Raw genomic sequence first — 25,600 nt, forward strand, 5'->3', positions numbered from 1 at the left:
GATTTCCAATGAGCTGGAACCGAAAGCACACCGAAGTTGGTTTAGGATTCGTCTTTCGGGAGCGTCATGAGCGTTACTTTTATACCTTCAAGGTTTATTCCTCGGGCGTTTCTAGCCTCCAGCCACCGGCTTGTGCAAGGTGTTCAATGACAAAAGAGACAGCCAATAGGAGACACAAATTAAGAAAGGAAGATGTTTTGTGTCTCTAATCTCTCTATCTGATATATTATTTTTCTTTAGGCTGATGTTCACTTTTTATTGTTATTGTTTAATGTTTTATTGTTTCAGTGATCTTCATTAGCTGTCTCCAAAGTGGGTCGAGCTAGTCTTCCTGGGGTCCATACAAAATAATCATCATCCCTTTAAAGTATGAACAAGCAAATATGCTCATCAGCTGAGCATTCAGCATTCACGGGGCCTTTAAATGATCATTCTTTAGCTAACTTCAGACTTGCACCGGAAGTCTTTTGTTTCCGGAAGTAACTGTAGGACCAGAGGAGGCGTGTTTCCAGCGTTACCTCTGCACACTGAAGCACACTGGAGGAAGGTCAGCTACAAGAAACGAATGTAGGTTAGTTTTCAGTAAATTTTTTCGGCTTGAAGCCATCACACTAAAAATCCTGGAACAATGAAGCAGCACAAGCTGTCCACCGGAAAACGTCTCACCAAACCGATTCTGTTCGGGAGTCTAATCGTGGGACTCGCCGCTGTTTTCTTTAACAGGTGATCTATTTGTTGTACTGTTTTATAGAAATGACAGTTACACAATTTCTTTTACGTCTGCAAAACTTAGAAAATTTATTTAATTGCTCATGTATTTGCAGATTTTGTGGACAAAACATAAAATAATAAAAAACGCAACGCTTTTAATTGTAGATACAACTAAAGTGATAAACATGACATTGCTGTGTTAATCAGCACCAGACTATTATATTACCTAAATATTCAGCCGATGTCATTATGTTTAAAATAATGATAGTTTAACCTACTGTTGTTATTTGGTTTGAAAACCTAACAACAAAGTTTTTCTAGCTTTAGAGCTTGACTGATATAATAGTATTTATGTGTTATTTAAATAATATGTGTTATTTTAAATAATAAACTAAAAATCATGGCGATACCTTCAACAGAAGATATAAGGTATAAGTTGTAATATTCCAAGTTAGTAATTGGACAAAAGAGAATATATTAAAAGCCTCTTGTCATTAATGTCTGACATTAACAATCTGAACAAGCTGCTCATAATGAGGAGAATTAGTGGTGTTTTTTTATGGAAAATATAGTCTTGGTTTTCTGAGTTAATTACTTATTTCACCAACATAAATACTACTATTAATAATAATAATAATAATAATAAATAAATAAAAATATAAGCTTCAACATTTCAGGACACAAATCTCTGGCAACAAACATGACAGAAGACCTGATACAACATTTTCTCCTTTGGCCTTCTGAGGCATCCGTTGGACCTTTTACATGAAGAGAAAGTAGCAGCAGATCTGGTACAGTGAGAGTTTGAACCTTCAGGGTTCTGACTTATTTCCCAGTTAATGCTTCAGATGTTTGATCAAAGATCAGAGGAATTTTTAGCTTAGTTTGACACCTTGAAATCCTCTTTTTTTCAATGTTGCTTGATTCTTTCCTGAACAATTTGTGCAGCATGGTTGCTAAAGGAGGCTACTGTCAGTACTGTTATAATGAAGGAGTGTAACAGCTACACGGATGACAGGACTGAAGGTTTTCCAACAAAATATTGCCTCAGGATCACGGTGCCTCCATCTTCTTTCTATTTAGCATCCTTATGCTAACTGCTCATCACACCTCCATCACTGTAAAAGAAAGAGGGGAATAAGAAATAAATTTAATTGTGTTTTATAGCTGCACTAGACAATCTATGGGGCATTGCCAAGAGAAAGATGAGACACCTGAGACCGAGCAATCCAGAAGACTTGAAGGCTGCTATTGAAGCATCCTGGTCTTCATTACAGGCAGATAACATCCATGCCACGCCGCACCGAGGCAGGAATTCATGCAAATGTGGCTCAAAACAAGTTCATATGCCTGACTGTGCTCTTCAGACGGTCAGAATTTCTGTATTCAAAGTCTTTTTTATTTTTTTTATTTATTTATTGATTTAATGTATTATTATAATTTTCTGAAACTTTGATTTTAGGGTTTTCATAAACTGTAAGCCATAATCATCAAAATTATAACAAATAAATGCTTGAAACATCTCACTTTGCATATATGACTGAAGTAAAGTGTTATTTTAATGGTTTTTATTTATAAATTCACTGTTTAGTCTATAAAATGTCAGTTATAAACAGCAGGGAGTGATGTTGCATCTAAAAAGATTAATTTGTTTTGACTGAAAGAAAAGCTGAAAATTGCTCCCATATTTGGATTTTTATTTGTCCTAAAAATTCAGAAAAAGATGTTAAAATTACTGAACTGATTTGTTGCAGTTTATGTGCATTTACAAAACAGTTGTATGAAAATAGTAGATTATAAGATTAATATTGCGTCCAGAGGGTAGTAGTGCCAATCGGTGCTGTTTCATTGTGACTTTCTCTGACATTAGCTTGTTTTTTGGTTATGCAGACACAGGTTCTTTGAGGATGTAGGAGAGCTCAGGGCCCAAGAGCGAGCATACAACAATGCTAAGAGGATGGAGATCCTGGAGAGGCGGCAGAAGCAGATGGAAGAGCTGGCCAGCAAGAAGAAGCCAACGGGGAGCGACTGAACTCAGCTGCTTTATCATTTAACTTCTGCCCTGCACGATGCTCCTGCAGCAGACTGAGATGTTGAGCAGGCCCACAGACTCTACAGATAACCGGATTTGCAAAGTGAAGTGAGTCTCGTTATCGAAAGGCTTCTAAATGCTTTCCTTTGGCCGGCGTTCAGTCGTGGATTAAAATAAACCTGACACATTTGTGTCCTGTAACTATGAGTGAGGGCCTCTGAGCTACAAACATCTGCTGTGCAACAAGCCAAACAGTTTGTTCTCCCATTAATGCAACGTTCATGTTTAGTGATATAATTAATAATCTTTTCATAAACAGAAATTCTTTTTAATGTTGCTCGTACACGTTTGTCCAGCAGAGGGCAGGATTGTTCAAACTCAGGAGGGCTGTCAATGCAAGTTGCTTCTGACAAATAAATTAATACTTTACATTTGTGGTGATTTTTTTTTCTTTTTTTTTATTTCTTTAGGTCTTTAGAAGATTTTGTTTGTGTTATTTTAAATGTATTTAAATTTAGTGAATTAATAAACACTAACATCTAATTTTGTGCAAGAAACATCGAGCCTGCCAATATTTTTTTAAGTGAAACAGCACAGTGCTTAAAGGCTGCAGATTGATTTTTGCTTCACGTAGGAATGAATTAAATCCGATGGCTGCCTCGAAGGGAAAGAAATTGCATATAAATGTGAAACAGTAGCAGATGTGGACGAAGTGTTAAATTACATTATCTTTCATGTAAAATTCTTCATTATATGGCTTCAGGATCGATTGCACTGCATCCATCAGTTACATTAAAGAAAATGTATTTGAACTTGATGTTGTGATTTGTGTTGAACATGTTGCCAATTTAAAGCCATTTATAGACCTATGAATTAGCTAAGCTTCCACCTCGCACCTACATCTGGTACAACACGCTGCTGCACGATTTTTAACTGGTACAAGCAAACGAGAGCACACAACTCTGGTTTTAGCATCCCTTCTTTGGCTTCCTGTTCATCTTCGACTCCTCTCATCTTAATGGTCTTGCCCCTTTTTTATCTGTGAGCTGTTTCACCCTGTTTCATGCCATCAAATGCTCTTAGATCAGCTGACCAGATACTTTTAAATGTCCGGAAAGCATGTTATAAATCCTGGGGAAACACAGCCGTCGTATATGGAATGAGCTCCCACTGCAGGTCAGTCAGACGGCTCCTCTTGTTTTATTTTAAATTTTCTTATAGGTCCTATGTGGCATTTTATAGTCTTATTTGCATTTCTATCCTCTTTCTTTGTGTGGTTTTATACTTTTTTTCTCTTAATTGTACAACACTTTGGTCAACTGTTATGTTGCTTTTAAAGTGCTTTATAAATAAAATGATATGGTATTTAAATCAGGGCATAATCAAATAACTCTAAACTGTTGTATAAATTTAGTTGGGTACTTAAATTATATGCACTCTAGGGAATATTTCCAACACCTTGTTGGATCTATGACACCAAGAATTAAGGCAGTTCTGAAGGAGAAAGAGGGTCCAACGCTGTACTAGTGAGGTAGACTTACTAAAGCGGTCGGCGATTTTAATAATCTGGGCCTGAAACATGTGTATTCACCCCTAAAAATAAATGGAAAAAATACAAAAAAAACCAAAACATTATAATCACATTGTTTATTGATACGAGCTATAAAGAAATATTTAATAAATTAAACCCACAAACAGGTGATATTGCACTTGAATGAAAACGAAAAAAAGACTTAAAAGTTGTCATAAAGTCAATATGTTTCACTTGAACTTAAAAAAGGTGTAACAAAAGGAAACGACAGGTTGAAGGAAACAGATCAGCTACAGAAGGTAAAGAATGCTGGTTAACAGGTCTAAACGCTACGACAGCGCCACTTCACAAGCTGTCTGTTCAGAACGATCAATATGACCAATACTGCACACGTCATGTCACATAGAGTTCAGAAGTAAATTGTGCCTTTGACTCACATCCTCCCTTTTAGACCACTCTGAAACCAATTACAAGTTAAATGCAGTAAACAGAAGAGTCACAAGGTAACAGTTAAAAGCCAGAATCTTTTCAGTTATCACCTAAACACCAGAGATCATGTTTTAAACATTCATCATGTTAGACATTTTTACACATCAATAATAGATGAAGACATGGGCTGTAATGAGGACATCTGCACATGTGCCGTCCCATTAAACCTGCTGTTTGTCTCCCCAGTTATTAAGGAGTGAGAGTATTTAACTGACATTATTGCTAAATAAACCCATTATTTCTGAAATTTCCAACTCTAATTGCATAATATTTCCCTTTATTTTGTATGATACAGTGAATTCAGAAAGCAGTAAATCAGAGATCCTCACGTCGAGAGGACTGGATAGTGTTTGTACAAGCCAGTGAGGAAAAAAGCAAAAACACACAACATCACACGTGGGTCCATCAGCGGATACGAAGCACAGGTGTGGAGTCAGAACAATAGATAGGGGGACACGATGGACAGTACGAGGATTTACAGTATCGGCCTTTGTGTTCCCTCTTTACTCCTCTGTTGCAGTGCTAGTGTGTTTGGTTTCTCAGCGTTACACGGCGAGCGGCACTAAACCAGGAGAGGAAGCAGAAGGAGGGGCAGTGATGGCCGCCAGGGTACCAGATTCCAGCCCGTTCATGGTCCTGCTGCAACAAAACCAGATAGAAAGACCTTAGAACCAAACACCAAAGCAGATAACACCAGCTACATTCTGACCTTCGTTCAGTTTTCATTCACACCTGTATTTTTTACACTACAAGTATTTTTTCTAAAAATACTGATATAAAATCAGTCTGTTATTTACAATATAAATCAAAGTTTTAATCCCTTAAAATGTTGTAAGGGTAAGTATGGAAGCCCTGTCCCACCATGAAAATGCAGAATGACAAAAACTACTAACCGGTGGGACGTGCCCAGAACACCTCACCAGGGAGGCATCCAGGAAGCATCCTAACCAGATGCCCGTGCCACCTCATCTGGCTCCTCTTGATGCAGAGGAGCAGTGACTCTACTCTGAGCCCCTCTCGGATCACGAGCTTCTCACTCTATCTCTAAGGGAGAGCCCGGCTACCCTGTGGAGAAAACTCATTTCGGCCGCTTGTATTCGCGATCTTGTTCTTTCGCTCACTACCCACAGTTCGTGACCATAGGTGAGGGTGGGACCGGTAAGAGAGCTTTGCATTTTGGCTCAGCTCATTCTTCACCACAACAGACCGATACAGAGTCTGATCTGCCTGTTGATCTCCCGCTCCATCCTTCCCTCACTCGTGAACAAGACCCCGAGATACGTGAACTCCTCCGTTTGGGGCAGGACCCTATTGCAGACCCGGAGAATGCACTCCACCCTTTTCCGGCTGAGGACCGTGGTCTTGGATTTGGAGGTGATGATTCTCATCCCAGCCGCTTCACACTTGGCTGTGAATCGCTCCAGTGAGAGCTAAAGATCACGGCCCGATGAAGCCAACAGAACCACATCATCTGCAAAGAGCAGAGACCCAATCCTAAGGCCACTAAACCGGATCATCTCTACACCTTGGCTGCGCAAAGAAATTCTGTCCATAAAAGTTCTGAACAGAATCGGTGACAAAGGGCAGCCTTGGCGGAGTCCAACCCGCACTGGAAACGATTCTGATTTATTGCCGGCAAAGTGACCAAGCCCTGACACCAGTCGTACAGGGACCGGACAGCTCGTACAAGCAGGTCCGGCACTCCATACTCCTGGAGTACCCCCCACAGGAGTCCCCGGGGGACACAGTCGAATGCCTTCTCCAAGTCCACAAAGCACATGTAGATTGGTTGAGCAAACTCTCATGCCCCCTCAAAGACCCTGAAGAGGGTGTAGAGCTGGTCCACTGTTCCACGAGTGGGACGAAAACCACACTGCTCCTCCTCAATCCGACCCTCCTCTCCAGCACCCCTGAATAGACATTAACAGAGAGGCTTAGGAGTGTGATCCCCCTGTAGTTGGAGCACACCCTCTGGTCCCCCTTTTTGAAGAGGGGGACCACCACCCCAGTCTGCCAGTCCAGGTGAACTGTCCCCGATGTCCACGCGATGCTGCAGAGGCATGTCAGACAGCCCTACAGCATCCAAAGCTTTAAGGAACTCCGGGCGGACCTTATCCACCCCCAGGGCCTTGCCACCGAGGAGCTTTTTAACCACCTCAGCGACCTCAGCCCCAGAGATGGGAAAGCCAGCACCAGCTACCCCAGACTCTGCTTCCTCATCAGAAGATGTGTTGGTGGGATTGAGAAGGTCTTCGAAGTATTCTTTCCACTGCCTCACAACGTCCCGAGTCAAGGTCAGCAGCCCCCTATCCCCACTGTACACAGTGTTGATGGAGCACTGCTTTCCCCTTACTGAGCCGCTGGATGGTGGACCAGAATCTCCTCGAAGCTGTCCAGAGGTCATTCTTCATGGCCTCTCTAAATTCCTCCCATGCCCTAATTTTTGACTTAGCAACTGTCAAAGCTGTGCTCTGCTTAGCCCTCCGATACCCATCAGCTGCCTCTGGAGTCCCACACGCCAAAAAGGCCCGATAGGAGTCCTTCTTCAGCTTGACGGCACACCTTACTGCTGCTGTCCACCAACGAGTTCGGGGGTTACCGCCACGACAGACGACCTTACGGCCACAGCTGCGGCTGGCCACCTCGACAATAGAGGCACGGAACACAGCCCACTCGGACTCAATGTCCCCCGCCTTACTCGGGACATGGTTGAAGCTCTGCCGGAGATGGGGGTTGAAACTCTTTTTGACAGGGGGCTCTGCCAGACGTTCCCAGCAGACACTCACAACAGGCTTGGGTCTGCCAGGCCTGAACAGCATCCTCCCCCACCATCTGAGCCAACTCACCACCAGGTGGTGATCAGTTGACAGCTCCGCCCCTCTCTTCACCAAAGTGTCCAGAGCATGCGGCTGCAAGTCCAATGATACGATTACAAAGTCGATCATCGAACTGCGGCCTAGAGTGTCCTGGTGCCATGTGCACACGTGGGCACTATTATGCCTGAACAAGGTGTTCGACAGTCCATGGCAAGCACAGAAGTCCAGCAACAAAACATCACTCAGATTCAGATCAGGGGGGGGGGCATTCCTCCCAATCACGCCCCCTCCAAGTCTCGATGTCATTGCCTATGTGACAATTGAAGTCCCCCAGACCAGTCCCTGGAAGGAGTGCTCTCCAACACCTCCTATAGGACTCCAAAAAACTGCTGCTTGGTGCATAAGCACATACAACAGTCAGGACCCGTACCCCCACCTGAAGGCAGGCGGAGGCTACCCTGTTGTCCACCGAGGTAAACCCCTATGTACAGGTGCCAAGTCGGGGGGCAATGAGCATGCCTACACCTGCTCGGCGCCTCTCACCGGGAGCCACTCCAGAATGGAAGAGGGTCCAGCCCCCTCAAGGACAGTGGTTCCAGAGCCCAAGCCGTGTGTCAAGGTGAGTCCAACTATATATAGCCGAAACCGCTCAACCTCGTGCACCAGCTCAGGCTCCTTCCCCGCCAGAGAGGTGACATTCCACGTCCTTAGAACTAGCTTTTGCAGCTGAGGATCAGACCACCAGGGTCTCCGCCTCCGGCAGCCGCCCAGCTCACACTGCACCCGACACCTATGGCCCCTCCTGCAGGTGGTGAGCCAACGGGAGGGGAGGCCCATGTTACCCTTTCGGGCTGAGCCCGACTGGGCCCCATGGGCAAAGGCCCCACCTCCAAGCCTGGCTCCAGAGGGGGGCCCCGGTGACCCACGTCCCTGACCCTGGTCCTTGCTTTGTCATCATCATAGGGGTGATTTGAGCTGCACTTTGTGTGGTCCCTCCCCTAGACACCTATTTGCCATGGGTGACCCTACCAGGGGCATGAAGCCCCCAACAACATTGCCGTCAGGATCGTCAGGACACACAAACTCCTCTACCCCGATAAGGTGGCATCTCAGGGGGAGGATCTGCAACAATTTTGGCCACTAAGTTGTAGTGGCGATTCATTGTTCTTATTCAAATTAAATCAAGTTTCATCAATCAAATTCAAGCCAGCTCCAGTTTAGGTTTCCCACTTCTGTCTCTTTAAATGCTCTACTATTCTCTCCCACTAATTTTATCCTCATCAGCAAAGAACACGGGAGGACTTGTGTCAAAATAATGTCTTGTTTTGTAATGTCTTGTGTTCAAAATAATGTTTTTGTTTAAACTACAGTCCCCAATAGTCCCCTATTGAAGATATTCAATTTTTTTTGTTATGTTTATTTATAGATAAACCACACTTATCATCTGATGAATCCTCATATTTACTATTCAGTTTAATTCAGCTTTATTTTTACAGTGCCAGTTCACAACAAAGTCATCTCAAGGCACTGTAAAAAAACAGTAATTCAGTGCAATTATTTTTAGTCTTATTATAATCCAATTCAAAACAAATACATGACATAATACATACATAGTCTAATTTTTAATAAGCTTATATAGGCTAATTAACAAAAACCAATAGCCTAGCTGTGGAAACCAACAGATTGCATTAAATCTTCTCCTTGATGCACTGAGCTGTACAGGGCGACAGTGGGGAGGAAAAACTCGGTGTTCACAGGAAGGAAAACTTCCAGCAGAACCAGAACCAGGAGCTCTAAGCCAGGGATGCCTGCTGAGAATGACTGGTTACAAAAAAACATGAACCATGGTGTGCATTGTCATGAACTCATGGCTCAGCATTTAGCATGTCATGAATGTGTTGTCAGTTTTAAGAGTTGCCAATTAATTTCCAAAAGTTTTCAGTTATTTCTGTACAGATAACGGTTAATTAGATCCACGATCAATCATCATGTTTCAATATTTATTTTGACCCCAACAATTTTTTTAAAGCAACTGAAGCTGTCAGATTGTAAAATGGAAGCAGATTTTTTTCTTAATTAAAGAAATAATTATAAATAAATAATGAAGAAATTGAATTAAATTAAATTAAATTAAATTAAATTAAATTAAATTATTGTTGCTTTTCTTGCAAATTCAACATCAAATTCAGTTGCAATTAAAATTTTGGCTAAATTGTGATTTCAGTCTAACTGTATTCTCTTAATATTGCTTATATACTTTATATGACTTAAGCAATTATGCTGTGAGGCTAACAGTTTGGCAATTAATTTCTAAAATAAAATAAAATAAGATAAAAATAAAACAAAATAAAATTTAATCGAAAAAACCCAGCCATTCTAATGAATCCCTCTTCCTCAGCTTCATGTATTAATTTACTGTCACTCTTGTGACACACTGACAGTCTGGCTAATCGTCTGTCCTCATTATGAACCTGACTCCATTTCATTTACAGAGGACACAACAGCTGCATGACACTGCATGAGGAGCATCACAAAAATGTAAATGTTGCCAAAACTGGAGCTTAAACGTAGGTTCTGGGAAGACGGCCTGACTGGCTCAGCTGGTTTGTTTTGTGGGGTCATTAAGGGTGAGCTATGATCAGCATCTTGTGGTTTAGGCCTGAGTGATGTCTCTGGAAGGCACCATCCAGAGCAGAATATAAGATTTAATACTCTCTACTAAAAAGATAATTAAAGCAAAATCTGAAATGGAATTTCAAGCATTCAATGTTCACTTTAAAGAAAACAAACCAGATCTCACTGAAGCCAAACACTGTGATTCTATAACAACACCCCACACTCAGAGACAGGGACAACGCCCTTGTTATGTATGCAGTCGACCTTTTTAGTCTCATCTTACACAGCTACATTACACATCGTCTCCTTTACACTGTCTATGTGCACACACACACACACACACACACACACACACACACACACACACACACACACACACACACACACACACACACACACACACAGACACACACACACTCACACAATACCTAACTGTTGTCACACAAGCAAATAGGGCAGTAAAAAGTGAGAAAATGTGACTAATTCTCTATTCATTCATCAACGTGTTTTATTATCATGAGCCATATTTGTTTGTTTTGACACAATCTGACATGCACCAGCCTGCTGCTTTAAACAGCCTGTTAATTATTTTCCAGTGAAAGTAGTCAAAAGCAAATGCACCATTAAGTAATTTCTTAGGCACAACCGTGTCCTGTGTCTGTGAGTGATAATCTGTTTATGAAAATAGAAGAATAGAATATAAGAAATAGAAAAAAAAAGATTTTTTCCCCCTGAAAACAAACCCCTTTATGCCTTAAAATGTCTTCGATGTACAGAAAATCTGCACCTTTTTCTTCATTTAGTATTCTGGGATGTGTGAATTAGCAAAATGTGAGACCATCTGTCTGACAGCTGAATGATGTAACAGGACCATGATCCCAAACACAACAGCAAACCTACAACAGGATAACTGAAAAAGAACAAAAAGATTCCTCCACTAAAAACATCATACGGAAAACAATTACTTCAACTTGTTCCTGCTAGGTGCTGCTAAAAGCTGCTGAGTCATGATGTGGACTTAGTTTTTCACCTTGCTTCTACATTTTGGTATAGTTTTTGTTCAATAAATGACAACAGATTGAAATATGTCATGACCTGGTGAGGATGAGATTTTTTTTTTGTTTTGTATCCTGATGCATAAAAACCTGAAAGATGGTTTACTTTCATTTTCACAGTAAAACAGATCAACTTTGTTACAAACAACCTGTTTCAGCCTTGTTGCTTCAGTCATGACACAGTTTCTATCTTTAAGTGAACTCTTCTAAAAACATTAAAAACCTGATTTTCAGAAGTCTCTGAAATAAAATATTCTGTGTTTCTTCTAAATTTATTAATCATTTTGTCAATTGTACCATCAGGAAATCATATTATAACAGCTCAGTTAATGAGCTTTCACAACTTCTTGCTCCTATGATGGCTTTCATTTTTCTCATTATACTCACACCGCAGCAGGTCAGTTTAAATAAAACACATCTTTGTATCAACATGGTTACCATTTCTTCCTCCGGGGAGAAACATTAAGCAGTTAAAAGGCATCAGAAACCTCTAATTAGAGGGAGAATCCAACTTTCATAGATTAAAGGTTAGATTTAGGGTTAAACTTACTCCCATTAGTACACACAAGACAAGTGTCTACCAGGTCAGCTTCAAGTTTAGAGAAAATCCCAGCACCATTACACCACCACCATCATTGATTAGTTTTTTTTCTAGCCCACAGTTACGGTTATTTCTATAAGGATGTGAGAAGAGGCTTGTTAAATAATAAGCAGCAGCATGCAAGTGCCCAAATACACTATTAAATAGCCAAAGGAGCTTCAATTACCCAGAATTAACGCTGGGAACGTAACCATCTCAGTCCTGCTGGGACAAAATAGACACAAGCCTCAGTTTTTCCTTCTTATTTAGATCCATATGCACATTTCACAGGAATAAGGATATGAGATTACAAGCATGTTTAGGTTGAACTCACGCTTTGTCAAAATATGACGTATGGAGCGCTTGTGAGTAGCTGGCTGTGTTTGCATTCAGCACGTTGCTGTTGTCAAGCGAGTACGCCTTCCTGGCTTTCTGGTCCTTGGCGAAGTTCCTGCAAGCGGCGAGCTTCGACTCCAGAGCCTGTGGAGAGAGAAAAGACGACGAGGGAAGATGAGGAGTTCCTGCATGAAGGTGGAGGACAGATGAAAGAAGATCGACTGGGAGAGGATGGAGAAATGACTCACCCCAACCTTCCGAAGTAAATCACTGACGATGTTGAGGGCTGATATTCTGGCAGACGGAGTCAGCGGCGAGTTGCTGCCGTAGCCATTAGGCAGAACTGACAGGAAAAAGATTTACATTTAGAGATTTGACTTAAATCTATAGCAGTGATCATTACCTCATTTTTATATTTTACACATTTTTAATAAACCCTCAGGATCTGTTCTGGCGTTTCTTCATTATATCATTTTTATTTGTTCAATAGAAACACACATCACAGCTTAGAGTAGAAAGCAGACTTAAGTCCTAAACTTACACACTGCTAGTGCAGAATATGAGTTAAATAAGCTTCCAGTTACAGCATGTAGCTGCAAGTTTAACTAACTATACATTCACGTCTTTCACTTTTTCTCCACTGCTGTGTTAAATTTTATTTAAGATTAACAAAACTGGTATGTTTATGAAATCAGAAAAAAACTAGAAATACAAGGTAAAAAGAAAGTCTAAAACTTATTAGAAATCATAGAAATCTCTTGAGGATTAATTTTTCCTCAAAGATCTTACGCCAGATACGCCAAAAAGACACACACACACACATACACACACACACACAAAACCCCAAAACAAATTCAGCTTAGCAGAAAATGCAGCAACCTTTAACCCTTTAATACCTAAATTTATTTACCATTTTATAAACAGAAAATAAATACAGTAAAAAAAAATAAAATTAAAAAAAAGGAAAACATAAAATGAAAAAGATTGTAATAGGAAAAAATACAACTGAATATTAAATAAACAAATAAATACAAAATATAAATAATATTTTATATAAAATATTAAAATAAACACATAATTATGAGTGAATAAAAACAAATAAATAAATTAGATAAAAACAAATAAAATATTAAAAGGCCAGAAGCTGTCACAAATTTGTGACTATAGGCGTAGAGAGGTTAACATAAAAATACAGCATTTAAAAGCAATGTTTCAGAAAATATCTAAAAGTGACATTGTACACATTCTGAAATATATTTCAGAATATTTTGTTATTTTTTGCACATCACAGTTAAACAAATTCAGCCTCTTTATGTTAAGTGGCTTCACATAACTTTTAATAAATTCTTTTGAGGAAAATATTTGATTTCATAGCGGGTATTAAGACCGTAGCTCTGATCTTTCTTTTATCTCTGTTTATTGTTAAAAGGGGTATTTAATGCATCATTTCATACTAATCCTTAACAAAGTACACTTTTCACCTGATACTTTATTCATAAGAACAGCAGGTTGCATGAATGAAGGTGTGTGAAGAGAATAATCATGTGGAATCTCCATTTCACACTGAAAGTGGTGTTGAATGAATATTCTTGATGCACAAACTAACTTTATCTATGTTAGATCCAAAATCAGAAGAAAATATGAAAATATATCCATCCCATTCAAATTCTACTGCATTTCTCTCGTGTTAATGAGACACAAAACCTGCTGTTTGTTTTACTACATCTGCAAAGTATCAGACAGCTCAACAAGTCTTTCAGTACTGTATTTATTCAGCTGAGAATAATAAGTTTCAACACTGACTACTGAGGGGTATTGCACGAAACCAGAATAAAGAAATCCAGGATAATTAAGCAAGCCCAGCTTGACCTAGCTTGCGCGGCCTATCCTGGCTTAATTGGTTGCACGTTTGCTGAGCCAGGATGAGAAGGTGCGGCTAGGTTAAGCCAGGTGAAGATAGTTGGGATAAGTGCGTGTGCACGGTATACTGAAGCAGACCTCGCGATCGTTCACAGAATCACCGATGGGGAAATGGATAAAAGTCGCGCGTCCTACTTCACGGCCGCTGAACAACAGCTCCTGACGGAGTTCTCTGACGAAGTTAAGGATATTATAAGAAAAAAAAAGGCAATACCAATGCCATAAGTAAAGAACTAGAGAGAGCCTGGCAGACAATAGCCGACTGGCTCAATGCGTAAGTAGTCAAAAACTGTACAATTAGTAAACAGTGCTCCACTGGAACTGTCATAATTAGGCTACAATTAAAGGAGTTACTTTTCAAATCCACTAACTGTTGTATACTTTAAGAGTGACAAGCAGGTGCATGTTACTCAGGAAATGTAGAGTATGATTAGGTGCAAACAATTATCCACAATGTGTCATTTAATCTATTTTCCTCATGAAACATTTTTATCTATTTTATTTTTCTATCCTTCATAAAGGACAAACCTGTCTGGCCATAAAAGGACCTGGCAGCAAGAAAAAATTAAATATAAGAACATTTTGCAGGCTGGTAAGTGACTCCAAAGTAGATAACTGTGAACAAATGAGGTGAATAGATAAGGTGTCTGCTGACATGTTCAATGTCTGTATGATTGTAGCAGTTAAAAAAAAAAAAAAAAAAAAGCCTATAGAACTGGCACAGGGGGCGGCCCACCAAGCCAGGATGTGACTCCAGCAGAGGAACTGGCACTCCATTTAAATAAAGGGAGGCCAGTGATGGAGGGGATCCAGGGAGGGACAATAACTGACTCTGTCCCAGCCACAGAAACTGTCCGCTTCATACAAGCAATTCTACTGCACATGGAACACAATCAAATAGAATATAGTGTCTGACTTTGGATAACCTTGTAGTGTCTGGGAACACAATTACACTTTTGGAGCCACCAGAAGATGATCCGGTTAGTACAGTGTCTCGAAATCACAGGCTTGGTATGTTCTGTGAAATCTTAATCCAAGTTCTCTCGCTACATGTATACGGCACGGGGAAGGCACATCTGCAGCTGCAGAATGCACGTCTGCAGATGAGGAGACTGTGTCAGTGGAGTCCAGAAGGCTTGAGACATGTCAATTTTATGGGATTGGCCTGCTTATTTATTCCATGAAGGATATGAAGTCAGTGATGTGGTGCTAATAGAAAATGTGTAGCAGGACCCGGATGCTGCACAGTCTTCTAAGCAGCCTGGTAACATTGTGAGTATTGGCTAAAGTACATCTACGTTATGCACAAATCCCGCTGTGCTAATTGACATTTCCTTTACAGACTTCATAAACTGTCAGAATGCTTTATTCAGGGCACCTGGAGAGAGAGATAGAGCTGGCAGATGTTAAAAGCTGACTCAAAAAGAGCAAGCCCCAAGGAATGGAGCTGGATCTTGAGATTAAATGCCGGGCACTCAGAAAAAAGGAAATCCAGTAACTGAAAATCTGTATCTCTCAATGACATAGTCATCTCCAAAGGCCAGGGGATGTGACCTGTCCCTGAAGACTCGTTCACGTCTGAATGCTCTTCTGAGGATGCGGGCTTCCTCGTCCAGCACATCCTTTGAAAAAGGGCAAGCCATTATGAAGGGGAGTTGGACCTATATATTCTACATTGCCCTCGTCACGGATTTCTTTGAATACACCTTTGTAACCTCATCCGCTGTGTTTTGTAATCTCAATTAATGCAATAAACCATATATTTATAAAACCTCTGACAGCAATTTGTCAGCAGTCTTCATTAGCATAGCAATATAACACTTGGCCTGAGCAATAATACTGCAACTCGAATCCATATAAAAAGGCTGTTGCGATTACGAACAGATTTCGATTAAATGTACAGTGACTGTTTATGTAATATTTTAATACTGGATGATTAAAATGACGCGCCATACTTAGGAAGACCATGGACATGCTGTAAAACACATTAATTCCTCACAGAATTGACGCTGGACATGCAGGTGACTCGCTAGGATTAATCTTCCGGCAGTTAGCCTGGTCTGGACCAGGCTAGCTGCAGCGGATAAATCACCACAGTAACTTGGCCGGGTTTAGTTTGAGCTGCTTTCATACAACTGACTTAGGGCTAAATTCAGCCAGGATAACCAACATATCCCGGCTTAATCGCTTATCTTGGTTTCGTGCAATACCCCTCTGGTCAAAAATTTTTTATTTTGATTAAATTATTTATTTTCTGTTATTTATTTGATAATCTGACATTTATGACATCCTTGCATTAAGCTCAACATACCTCCCTAACCCATCAATCTAGCGTTGTCGTACAGTCCCTCAGGGCTACCCCTCAAATCTATTTAAAGCTTTTTATTTTAAATATTTCACTTAGATTTCTTTTAATTGAATTAGATTTTTTGTAAGCCACACCCTACCAATGGATCAGTCCACGTTTCCTCCTAATCCCCCTTTAAATAGCACCAGAGGCACTGAGCCAATGTGCAGCTTATTAAATTAGAGGGAGATATGTCTTTACATAAAAAAACACACTGGAAAACAGATTACTTTTAATAAAGGACAGGTCTGATTACTTTGTCTGCACTTGCACAATTAAGGAAATGCAGATGTGGAAGACGAGCTGTAGATACCTGTTGGGTTGGCAAAGGCGTTATCCAGACCTTTGGCTAGCGGGGTAGCAGGGAGGGAAAGGGATGCCTGCACAGCAGAGTCCATCTTCACACTATCCTGTGTGGGAGAACTTGGAGCAGATGTCCTGGTTGCATCTGCCTGCCTCTCCCGCACAGCCAGCTCCTGCCGCAAGTCTTAAACCAAAAATAAAGAGATCAGCTAAAGATTTAACAAAATAAAAGACACGGCCTAAAATATCTGTGGGCAAGTAGATCAAACTGTCATGGTTCATCAAAGAGGAGGGGAACTGCAGCAGCTTTAAGTTAATGAGCCAAAGCTGTGACCGCCAGCATGGCTCATTAGTGGAATTCAGTCAATAATCACCTCTGGCTTCATCCTTGAATCTTTGTACAGAGACCAGAAGGGACTCCTTCTCATCCAGCTCACTTTCCAGGAAGGCATTTCTCTCAATGGCCTGGTTCAGGCGCTGCTCGAAGTTCTCAAGAGACACAATGGTGGCTCTGAGAAAAAAAGACTTCATTAACTCTGCTCAAGTATCATCAGAAGCAAGTCCTATATGTTTACTAACTATTATTCCAGTACTGTTACTCTAGATGATAAATGATCAATATCTCAGACATGTATTGATTTTAATCCAATTAAAGCCAGCAGTCAAATGAGTTTCAAAGCATTTGCTAACTTTAATGAGCTTTAAGAAAATTCTCTTCTACAGCAGATTAAATAGTGAGATGTGTTGGAGATTGAAAAACACCTGCATCCTAACAATGAATTACTTGTTTTAGGTCACATCTGCTTTATTAATATTACATTAGATGAAGCAGTAGTCAACCTAACTCAGAGGTCTGCAACGTATACTAATAAAAAGACATTTTTACCACCTGTCCCCCTAAAAAAAACATAGTTTAGAGCAGAAAAACCTGTTTGACTCTAAAAAATAACTTGCAATACACAAACCTATTAACATCTTATTGTCACGTGATGGAATATAATAAATATTCAGCATTTTCAGCAAAAACCAAATGCCTCTACTTAATGAGATAAAAATAAAAAGTGAATAATAAAGGGTGAAATACACTCAAACCTTTTGGCTCTCTCTAAGTCGTCGTTGGACTGTTCGAGCTCTCTGACATATTTATGAAGCTGCTCCTTGATGCTGCGCGTTTGGCCGAGGTCATCCTCCAGCACGGAGATCTGCTTGTAGCTCTGAGAGTACTGCTGCTCCAGCTTCTCCTGAGGAGGAGGAGGAAAGGACATGATGAAGACTGAAACACTGTACTGTACATGTGACAGCATTTAACCAATAAAAACAGCGAGAAGCAGAGCTATATATCACACAATGATTTAATATCCACCAACTCACACCACCATCCATTTTTCAAGGCTTTTCTCACTCCGCCTTTCCATTACTGCTGCGGATGTGAAGTGTGACCTATATATGCGAAAGCCCTGTGACAATCAGCTCAATAAAAACCACAAGCCTGTTTGTGTGTCTGACCTATATAAGCTGTTGAATTGGTGTCTGAATGAACTGTAACCAACCTCACAAAAGGCCAGACAGGCCCCTGTTTCCGCTTCACATCTCATTCTCACGTGCTAATAATACCGCAGTGAATAATGTAAAATGTTTTATATTAAGCTGTGCTTTCTGAAATGCTGCTAAGGTTCTTGAATGCTTTGATTTACTGTGAAGCACTTTGTGACCTCCAGTCTATCAACTGAAATGTCACACATGAGTGTAATTTTTCATTGTAAGGCGTAATTATAAGAAAATATGGAAAATCTTAAATCAGGACTGTGGAATGAAATTAACAAAATGAAAAATACTTTATTCATCCCAGAGAGAAAGTTCAATCCCCATCAAACACCATAAAGACATGACCTAAAGTTTTTTTAAAAACTGGAAATGTTAATTTAACTCATTTAGCCCAACTCTACAAATTTAGGATGAAAAAAAATATGTAAATTCAATCTGTGATCTTCTGCTTATTAATGCTCTTTCTTCACTATTTTAGCTTAACTTTGAACTATTTTGTTAAATTCAGCTTTATATGTACAGCACCACTTAATAACAAAGTCATCACAAAGCACTTTTACAGACACAGTTCAATTCAGTCCGTTCATTATAATTTAACCTCATTATAATCCTGTTCAAACAAATACACAATATGATTCACATTAGTGCAGCTTATAACTGTTCATACTGTCTAAAACCAATCAATATAACTACCCTGCAAAGGAAGGACCTGAAAGGCAAACTATCTTTTGAGTAGAAAAGCCTGAAAACTGCAGTTCCTTACTTTGAATAAGTGATTATATCTAAACCGATCACAATAAAATAAAATAGAAGCTTCATAATGGCTGCACAAAATTACCAAATGCATTGAAGTTTTGTTTTTTTGTTTTTTTTCAAAAAGGGTAAAGAAGGAAGTTTGTCTCTCATCACAATCTACCCCCTTGCCATCATTAGAAAGTGAGAAAAAACTAAAGCTGAAATAAACATTCTCATATATGACTTTTTGGAGTTAAACAAAAGCTAACGGCAACATCAACATCACAGTGACTAAAACATGAATTTAGACACATTCAGACAGTTTGGTTACTGGGACAATTCTTCCACACGAGCTGTTCATTTTATATTTTTAAACCTTTGTTCAAACTTGCTTGCATTGGTGAATGGCTGATTGTTTCAAGACTCAGTTTTATTCATTAGTGCATCTTGACTAACTTGGTGCTAACTTGGAAGCTTCAATATTCTGAAAATGCAAAATGTTCTCCATTGGATGGTTTCTTTAACGCTTCATGACTTTGTACTATATTATGAAGAAGAAAAGCTACATGTTTGCATAAAGCCACCTGTGTACGATGGCTTCAAAAACTACATTCATTCTACACCAAGGCCGGCTTTACGCAGGGGCAAGAGGGGGCAGTGCCCCCTCAAACAAACATTCTGCCCCCTCAATCAAATGCGCCGAAATGGGCAAATCTCTCCAAACGCTCTCTCCCCTCTGTACTGAACTCTGTGTGTCGGAGCTTCACAGGATCCATTGTACTGTCTTCAACAAGTCCTTCCCACCACCACAGAAAACAACCAATCAGTGTTTAGTATGCAAATGAGTTGACATACAGCCTGATCTTGCGGTGTCATATTTCTCCCCCTCGTAGAGAGAGCGGCTGCTGAGCTCCAGCGGTAAAACTTATAGAGTAAAGCTCTGTTAAATGTGTTGTAGCGATACTGAATAAATACTTATAATAACAGACGTATTTATTGCATCTATTCTGTCAACTGGGGTTTGTTTCTGTTCTATTTAAACGTGTCTACGCCTGTTAGTAGGAGCAGTGATCAGTCACGCACGGGCCATAGATGTGACTGCCTCCTCGGTACAATACAGACTGAGGGAAAACGAGCTGCGCATATGACACCCCTCAAGCTCCGCCCAGCCTTTAGTTCAGCATGCTAGGACAAATTTGTAAGAGTTTTTGGGCAGAAAAATAGGAGACTGCTGTTGTAGAGTGAGGAAAAGTTTCTAAACAAAATAATGATTTGAAAAAAGGACCCACACTCCCTCCCCCCACATTGAGAGAAGATAAAAATAAGAAATAAAATAAAATAAAAATATAGATAAAAATAAAGATATCTAATGTTCTGCTCTGTTTTGGTTGTTTGATGGGTTTGTTCGTTTGGGATACCTCTTTTATACTGTAGGTTATTTACATTTGTATACATATATGAGGTTATTGTAACAAAGTTATTTTAGATGCATTAATGGCTGTACGGTAAGAAAATTATGTTGTTGGTTCTTAAAATTTTGATGAAGGATCATTTAGTTTTTAGTCATTTTCATTTATTATCATTATTTCCCCCTGAAGGTTCACTGCCTTATTTTGGTAGGGGGTTTAATTTTTTGCTCTGTTATTGTTGTGCTTGATAGTTATGATTCTTTAATCATTATGGTCTATATACAGACAGAAACAAACACACAGATAGTTGAGTTTATTGTTATGAGTTTCAAATTTATTCAAAATGCTTAGACATCTAATGGCTGTCCAATAGGGCAATTGTTATTTTGTTGGTTGTTAAAGCTTTGATAATGGATCATTCTTTTCTTTTTTCTTACTTCATTTTGTTATTGATATTTTCTGTTCCCCCCCTGAGGGATTGCCACCTTATTGTGGTCAGGGGGTTTGCGTGCCTCAGTGACTCTAAGAGCTATACCAGCAGGAGCTTTGGTTTCAGGTGGGACACCCAAGCTGGACAGGTCTTAGAGTAGAGGCCTGACAAAGTGCAATCCTTTTCTTTGAAGTTGGACTCCACTAACAGCACAGTTCCGTTAAAGAAACACTTAAAAAACAACAACAAGAAAATGCTGAAGTATGTACTCATAATGCCCCCTTCAAATTTATGCCTGCCCCCTCATGTATGCATTCCTAGAACCGGCCCTGACTGTTGATTTATAGTGAAGAACAACTTCATGTTATGTCTACTTTACTTCAGTTTTTCACCTTTTTTCTTTACCTTTAACTTTATAAATTAAAGAGAAATGTATTATTTTTAATCGTTCTTACATGTTAAAAGCTGACTTAGTTATTTGGTTAATGAAGGAGAGATTTCCTTCTTCTCTGTATTGAGACAAGGGAAAATCCTGGAACTGCCAAGTTAATATAAAATTATAACCAGGTCTCACAACTAAACATGATACGCTGCAGAAACAGAAGAATATTTGTTTAGTTGGTTTCTCCCACAGTGAGTACTGATCAGTGTTGGCTTATTGATCAGTGATCAGAAAGTGGGAGTCAAACACTGAACATGATCCAGTGTGAGGAAGCTGCTGCAGGTGCTGCTACCAGACTCCATTAATAGTTCACTGCTTTCATTCTTCTTCTGCCACAAAGTTTCAGCAGAAACATGATGTTTGTGGAGAAGAAAAGAACGTTTGTTCCTCATCTATTTTCTCAGAGAGAGATCAGATGGAAACGATCAATCCTTCTTAAATCTAAACCACAGTTTAAGACGTTGTAATTAGCAAATAGCAAAGCAGAAGGATTCATGTTACACGACGCCTGGTCCAGGTTTCACATCTGCAGCATTCATGGTTTTACAGCTTCCTTCTTCCTGTCGTCTTCCATGTGAGACAGACTTTTTATTTCATTCAATAAATCACAACTCATTTTAAAATCAAACACCTTCAATCAGATGTTGAATGAAAAAGGAGCAGCAAGAAGTAAAGTCATTTAAACATCATGGAGCAGCTACACTCAGCTCAGAAGTCTCGTCTTCAAACCTCATCACGGAATAATTCTCCAGAAATGAGAGAAGACACAGAAATGTCCTGATGAGACGGTTTTAATGAGGAGAGTCGCTCTAAATAATCTGAAAGTTCACATCTCAGAGAACGTGCTGATGTTAAGAAAACCTACAAAGATTACTGGATCCATTTTAAGCCGTAACACGACTCAGAAATTCCTCCAATGACGTAGATTCAGCTTGTTCAGCTGCGTCTCTGTGATGGACATGTACGGCGAGTGGAAGGGGCCAATTCTGTGTTCACCTAGCACAGAAGAGGATTCTTCACCTCCATGGGAGAGCTTTAAAATGCAGATTTTTCTCTGGTTTCCAGGTGGCTGACGCCACATATTGTCCCACATCTCATGTAGAAATCTGATGGAAAACAAATATTTCTGCAGAAACACTGAGTGGAAGCTGGAATTTAACACATTTAATCACAATATCTGACAGAAAAACCACAGTTAGATTTTATTTCCCTCATCGTGTTCACAACTACTACAAAGTGTTTCTTTGGAAGAAGCTCTCACAAAGTCTTCATTTCTTTTCATGTGAATTTAGTCAGAAATGCTGCAGATATTGAAGTCAGGTTGCTGCTGGTTTCAGGACAAATAGCAGCTAAATGCTGCACTGCTCAGATCCACATGCACACATTTTAATGAGATGGCTTCACACTTCATTCCTCCAAGTTTTCTGTCTAGATTCAAGAAGAAACTTTGGCATTTGTCATTTTTTATGATAATTTAGAGATTTAAGCAGATCTAAATGAAGAACGCTGAAAGCAGAAATGTAATAAAGATGACTGAATATAGACAGACTGAGTGTCTCTGAGTGGCTGAAAGGACATGAGATTGAGTTTTGTTTATCATTATTGTAGCAGTTGTTATAATTTGCACCATTTTACATTTTTTAGGATTTGAACTTGTGTCATTTCTTGCTCTGGATTTTTGCACTAAACATTTATTTTTAACTAAATGTTATTTATTTTTATCGTTTTTGTAGCAGTTTGTTTAGTTTGGAGTGTTTCAGTGTGACTTTGTTTTGTTTGTTAATAAAAAGACAAAGATTTGTACATTAGTTACAAAACGTGTGCGACTGAGTGATGTAGCTTTCGTTTTGGTTAGCATTTTGCCGCGTAGGTTCTCCTGTTTAGCCTGGGGCACCTGCTGGCCTCGGACCGGCCCTGACTCAAGCAAATATGTCAGTCTGGCATCAGCCTGTAAACCAGAAACTGTGATAATATAAACGTCCTTACAAATGAAGCTAAATAAAGCAAACGGTTGAACACTGTTGTAAACGGTGGTTGTGTGTCTGCCAGTGTGTGTCTACAGGTCCTGCACTCCCAGCACCCGACTGACTCTCCCCTGAGGTCCTGGCTCATGAGAACTTTGCACATAGTTTGCACTGTTTTTAGCACAATTGCACTTTATATTGTTTCAGTGTTGAAATTTCCATGCATCATACATCATCCTCATCATGTGTCTCATCCTCTGATCAGCTGATCACCTTCTTCTCCAGCCTTATGTCTCCTCTCTGGTTTGTATCTGACTGCTTTCCTCTCCAGCGTCAGGTGTCCTCTTCATGGTCTGTAGATCTCCAGGGTCTGCATCCTGGTGGACTCCATCTCTGCTGCTTGCAGCGTCTCTTTCCTCAGCTGATCCGTCTTCTTCGTCTTGCAGACGTGCAGCGTTTGTGGGTGTAACTGGTGTGTGTCCTAGAAGCAGTGATGGTGAACAATCTGAGCCTCCATCATTTCTTAAGCTGGTTGACCTGCAATCACATGTTTGGTGTTATTAAAAAACTAGTTAACATTGGATGTGTCCATTAGTTTCACAATCTGAACCACTTAATCCAACCAGTTAACATCCCATCAGATCTCACAGAACACTCTTTGTATTTACCTGCATCTTTATTTTTTTTTTTTTTTTTTTTTTTTTTTATTAAATGAATTGTTGCATTTAATTTTAAACAGGTCGTCGACTGTCTTTCTGTCTCAGCAAGCAAGTAAGATCACGTATCCGTTGATCGTGACATTTCATAAAGATACTGGCATGTCCACCGTGGTGTTTGAAGGACGGAGATTTAACGTTTGTGGACCCTGACCACTGCTGGTTGGGACGTTGCGGGACGACAGTATGTTGCTCCATTCTCGTCTCTCCTGGACTGACGGAGCCCAATAAGCCTGCAAGCTGCTTTCACAACGATGCGCCGTCACAGACGTGATCTGGCGTGTCTGCAGCCCGGCGAGTTTCTGTTGCCACGGTTACCAACTAGCGTTAAAACAACAATTTACAACAATAAGGCTATTTGACCGGAACTTCTTTTATAGGTGTCCATATGGACACCCTACAGCCAAATAAGAATCGAGTATTCACCCAGACCATTCATGTTTTAATCACACAAAACAACTAAATGATGTCCCAAATACAAAACGGACTTAATCTTCCAAGGTTGCGCCCTCCTCTGGTGCATGAAGGTCGCAGACAGAAGTACAATGAAGGGGCTTGATCTTCAGCCTACATGATGGTTATTACATTGATTATTTAATATCAAAATGGAACAGATCTGAAAAGTTACTATATATATATATATATATATATATATATATATATATATATATATATATATATATATATATATACACATACACATATATATGTAGTATATTTTTATGTGTTAAAAAAAATAATGACAAGTTTATTGTTATCAATAATCGATATTACTAAAATGTTTCCAAACCAATGCAAAAAAAAATCTGGCCCGTTATAGCTTACATGATGTATATACGTCACTTGAGGTGCAGATTAATCTGCAAACCTACACATATTTTTCTTGTATTACCACTAATGTGAAAAGTCTGCAACCAGCCCACAGTGTCAAACCGCTGAGACCATTGAGGAAACGGTAACTACCGCTACAGAAACGGCAAGTGCCATTGTAGCAAGAGTGGCTGGCCTGAATCTTAGGGTTTCTCCATTTCTCTCTCTCTCTCTCTCTCCCCGCCGCCACCCTCCCCTCACCCTCCCTCTGCTTGTAGCCATTGAAAACAACTGCACAAAACTGCCGTTATTCCATCTGCGATCGACTAGTTTTGCCTCACGTCAGGTCCCGGATGTATGGCAGAAAAGTTTGAATTTAAGATCTGAATTTGAATTTCAGATCTGAATTTGAATGGAGAGAACTGAAACTGAACTATGAAAATGAATTAGGGAATGAATTTTTTCAAATACAAAAGTTTCAACTTTACCAGTATACACATTCAAAAAACAAAGATTGTCTGTAATGACAAACACCATCGACATGAGCGGGGAAAGTGACGTCATTTGTCCTGGTAAAAATTTAATAGAGGATATGTGAAATTACAGTTGTGTATAGAAGAATGAAACTGTGGATATGTGAAATGTTGTTTTTGAATAGGAAGAACTGAATAACAGATATCTCCAACACATATCCAGTCTGGCTATTAAATGTTAAAACAGCTTGCCAGACACAGCAGCATGTTTGTTTCCAGCTTCATTTCCAGCTTTACAAGTTAAACTGCTTTCTCTTGTTCTTGGCAGGGGCGGATTTAG

At 39.8% G+C, this 25,600-nt stretch overlaps 1 protein-coding gene across 1 annotated transcript; it reads right to left on the bottom strand.

The window, feature by feature from the left end:
- Nucleotides 1–4,375: 4,375 nt before the first annotated feature.
- LOC121632969 (nuclear distribution protein nudE-like 1-A) lies at nucleotides 4,376–18,331 on the bottom strand. The gene is made up of 7 exons (XM_041974811.1): nucleotides 18,287–18,331; nucleotides 17,829–17,977; nucleotides 17,111–17,247; nucleotides 16,747–16,920; nucleotides 12,415–12,509; nucleotides 12,165–12,310; nucleotides 4,376–5,402 (listed from the first exon to the last, which is right to left on the bottom strand). The coding sequence occupies exons 1-7, from the start codon at nucleotides 18,329–18,331 to the stop codon at nucleotides 5,309–5,311; spliced, it is 840 nt and encodes a 279-aa protein (XP_041830745.1). The 3' UTR covers nucleotides 4,376–5,308.
- Between the last annotated feature and the right edge of the window lie 7,269 nt (nucleotides 18,332–25,600).

This window comes from Melanotaenia boesemani, chromosome 21 (genome assembly GCF_017639745.1).
Source record: "Melanotaenia boesemani isolate fMelBoe1 chromosome 21, fMelBoe1.pri, whole genome shotgun sequence".
NCBI lineage: Eukaryota > Metazoa > Chordata > Actinopteri > Atheriniformes > Melanotaeniidae > Melanotaenia > Melanotaenia boesemani.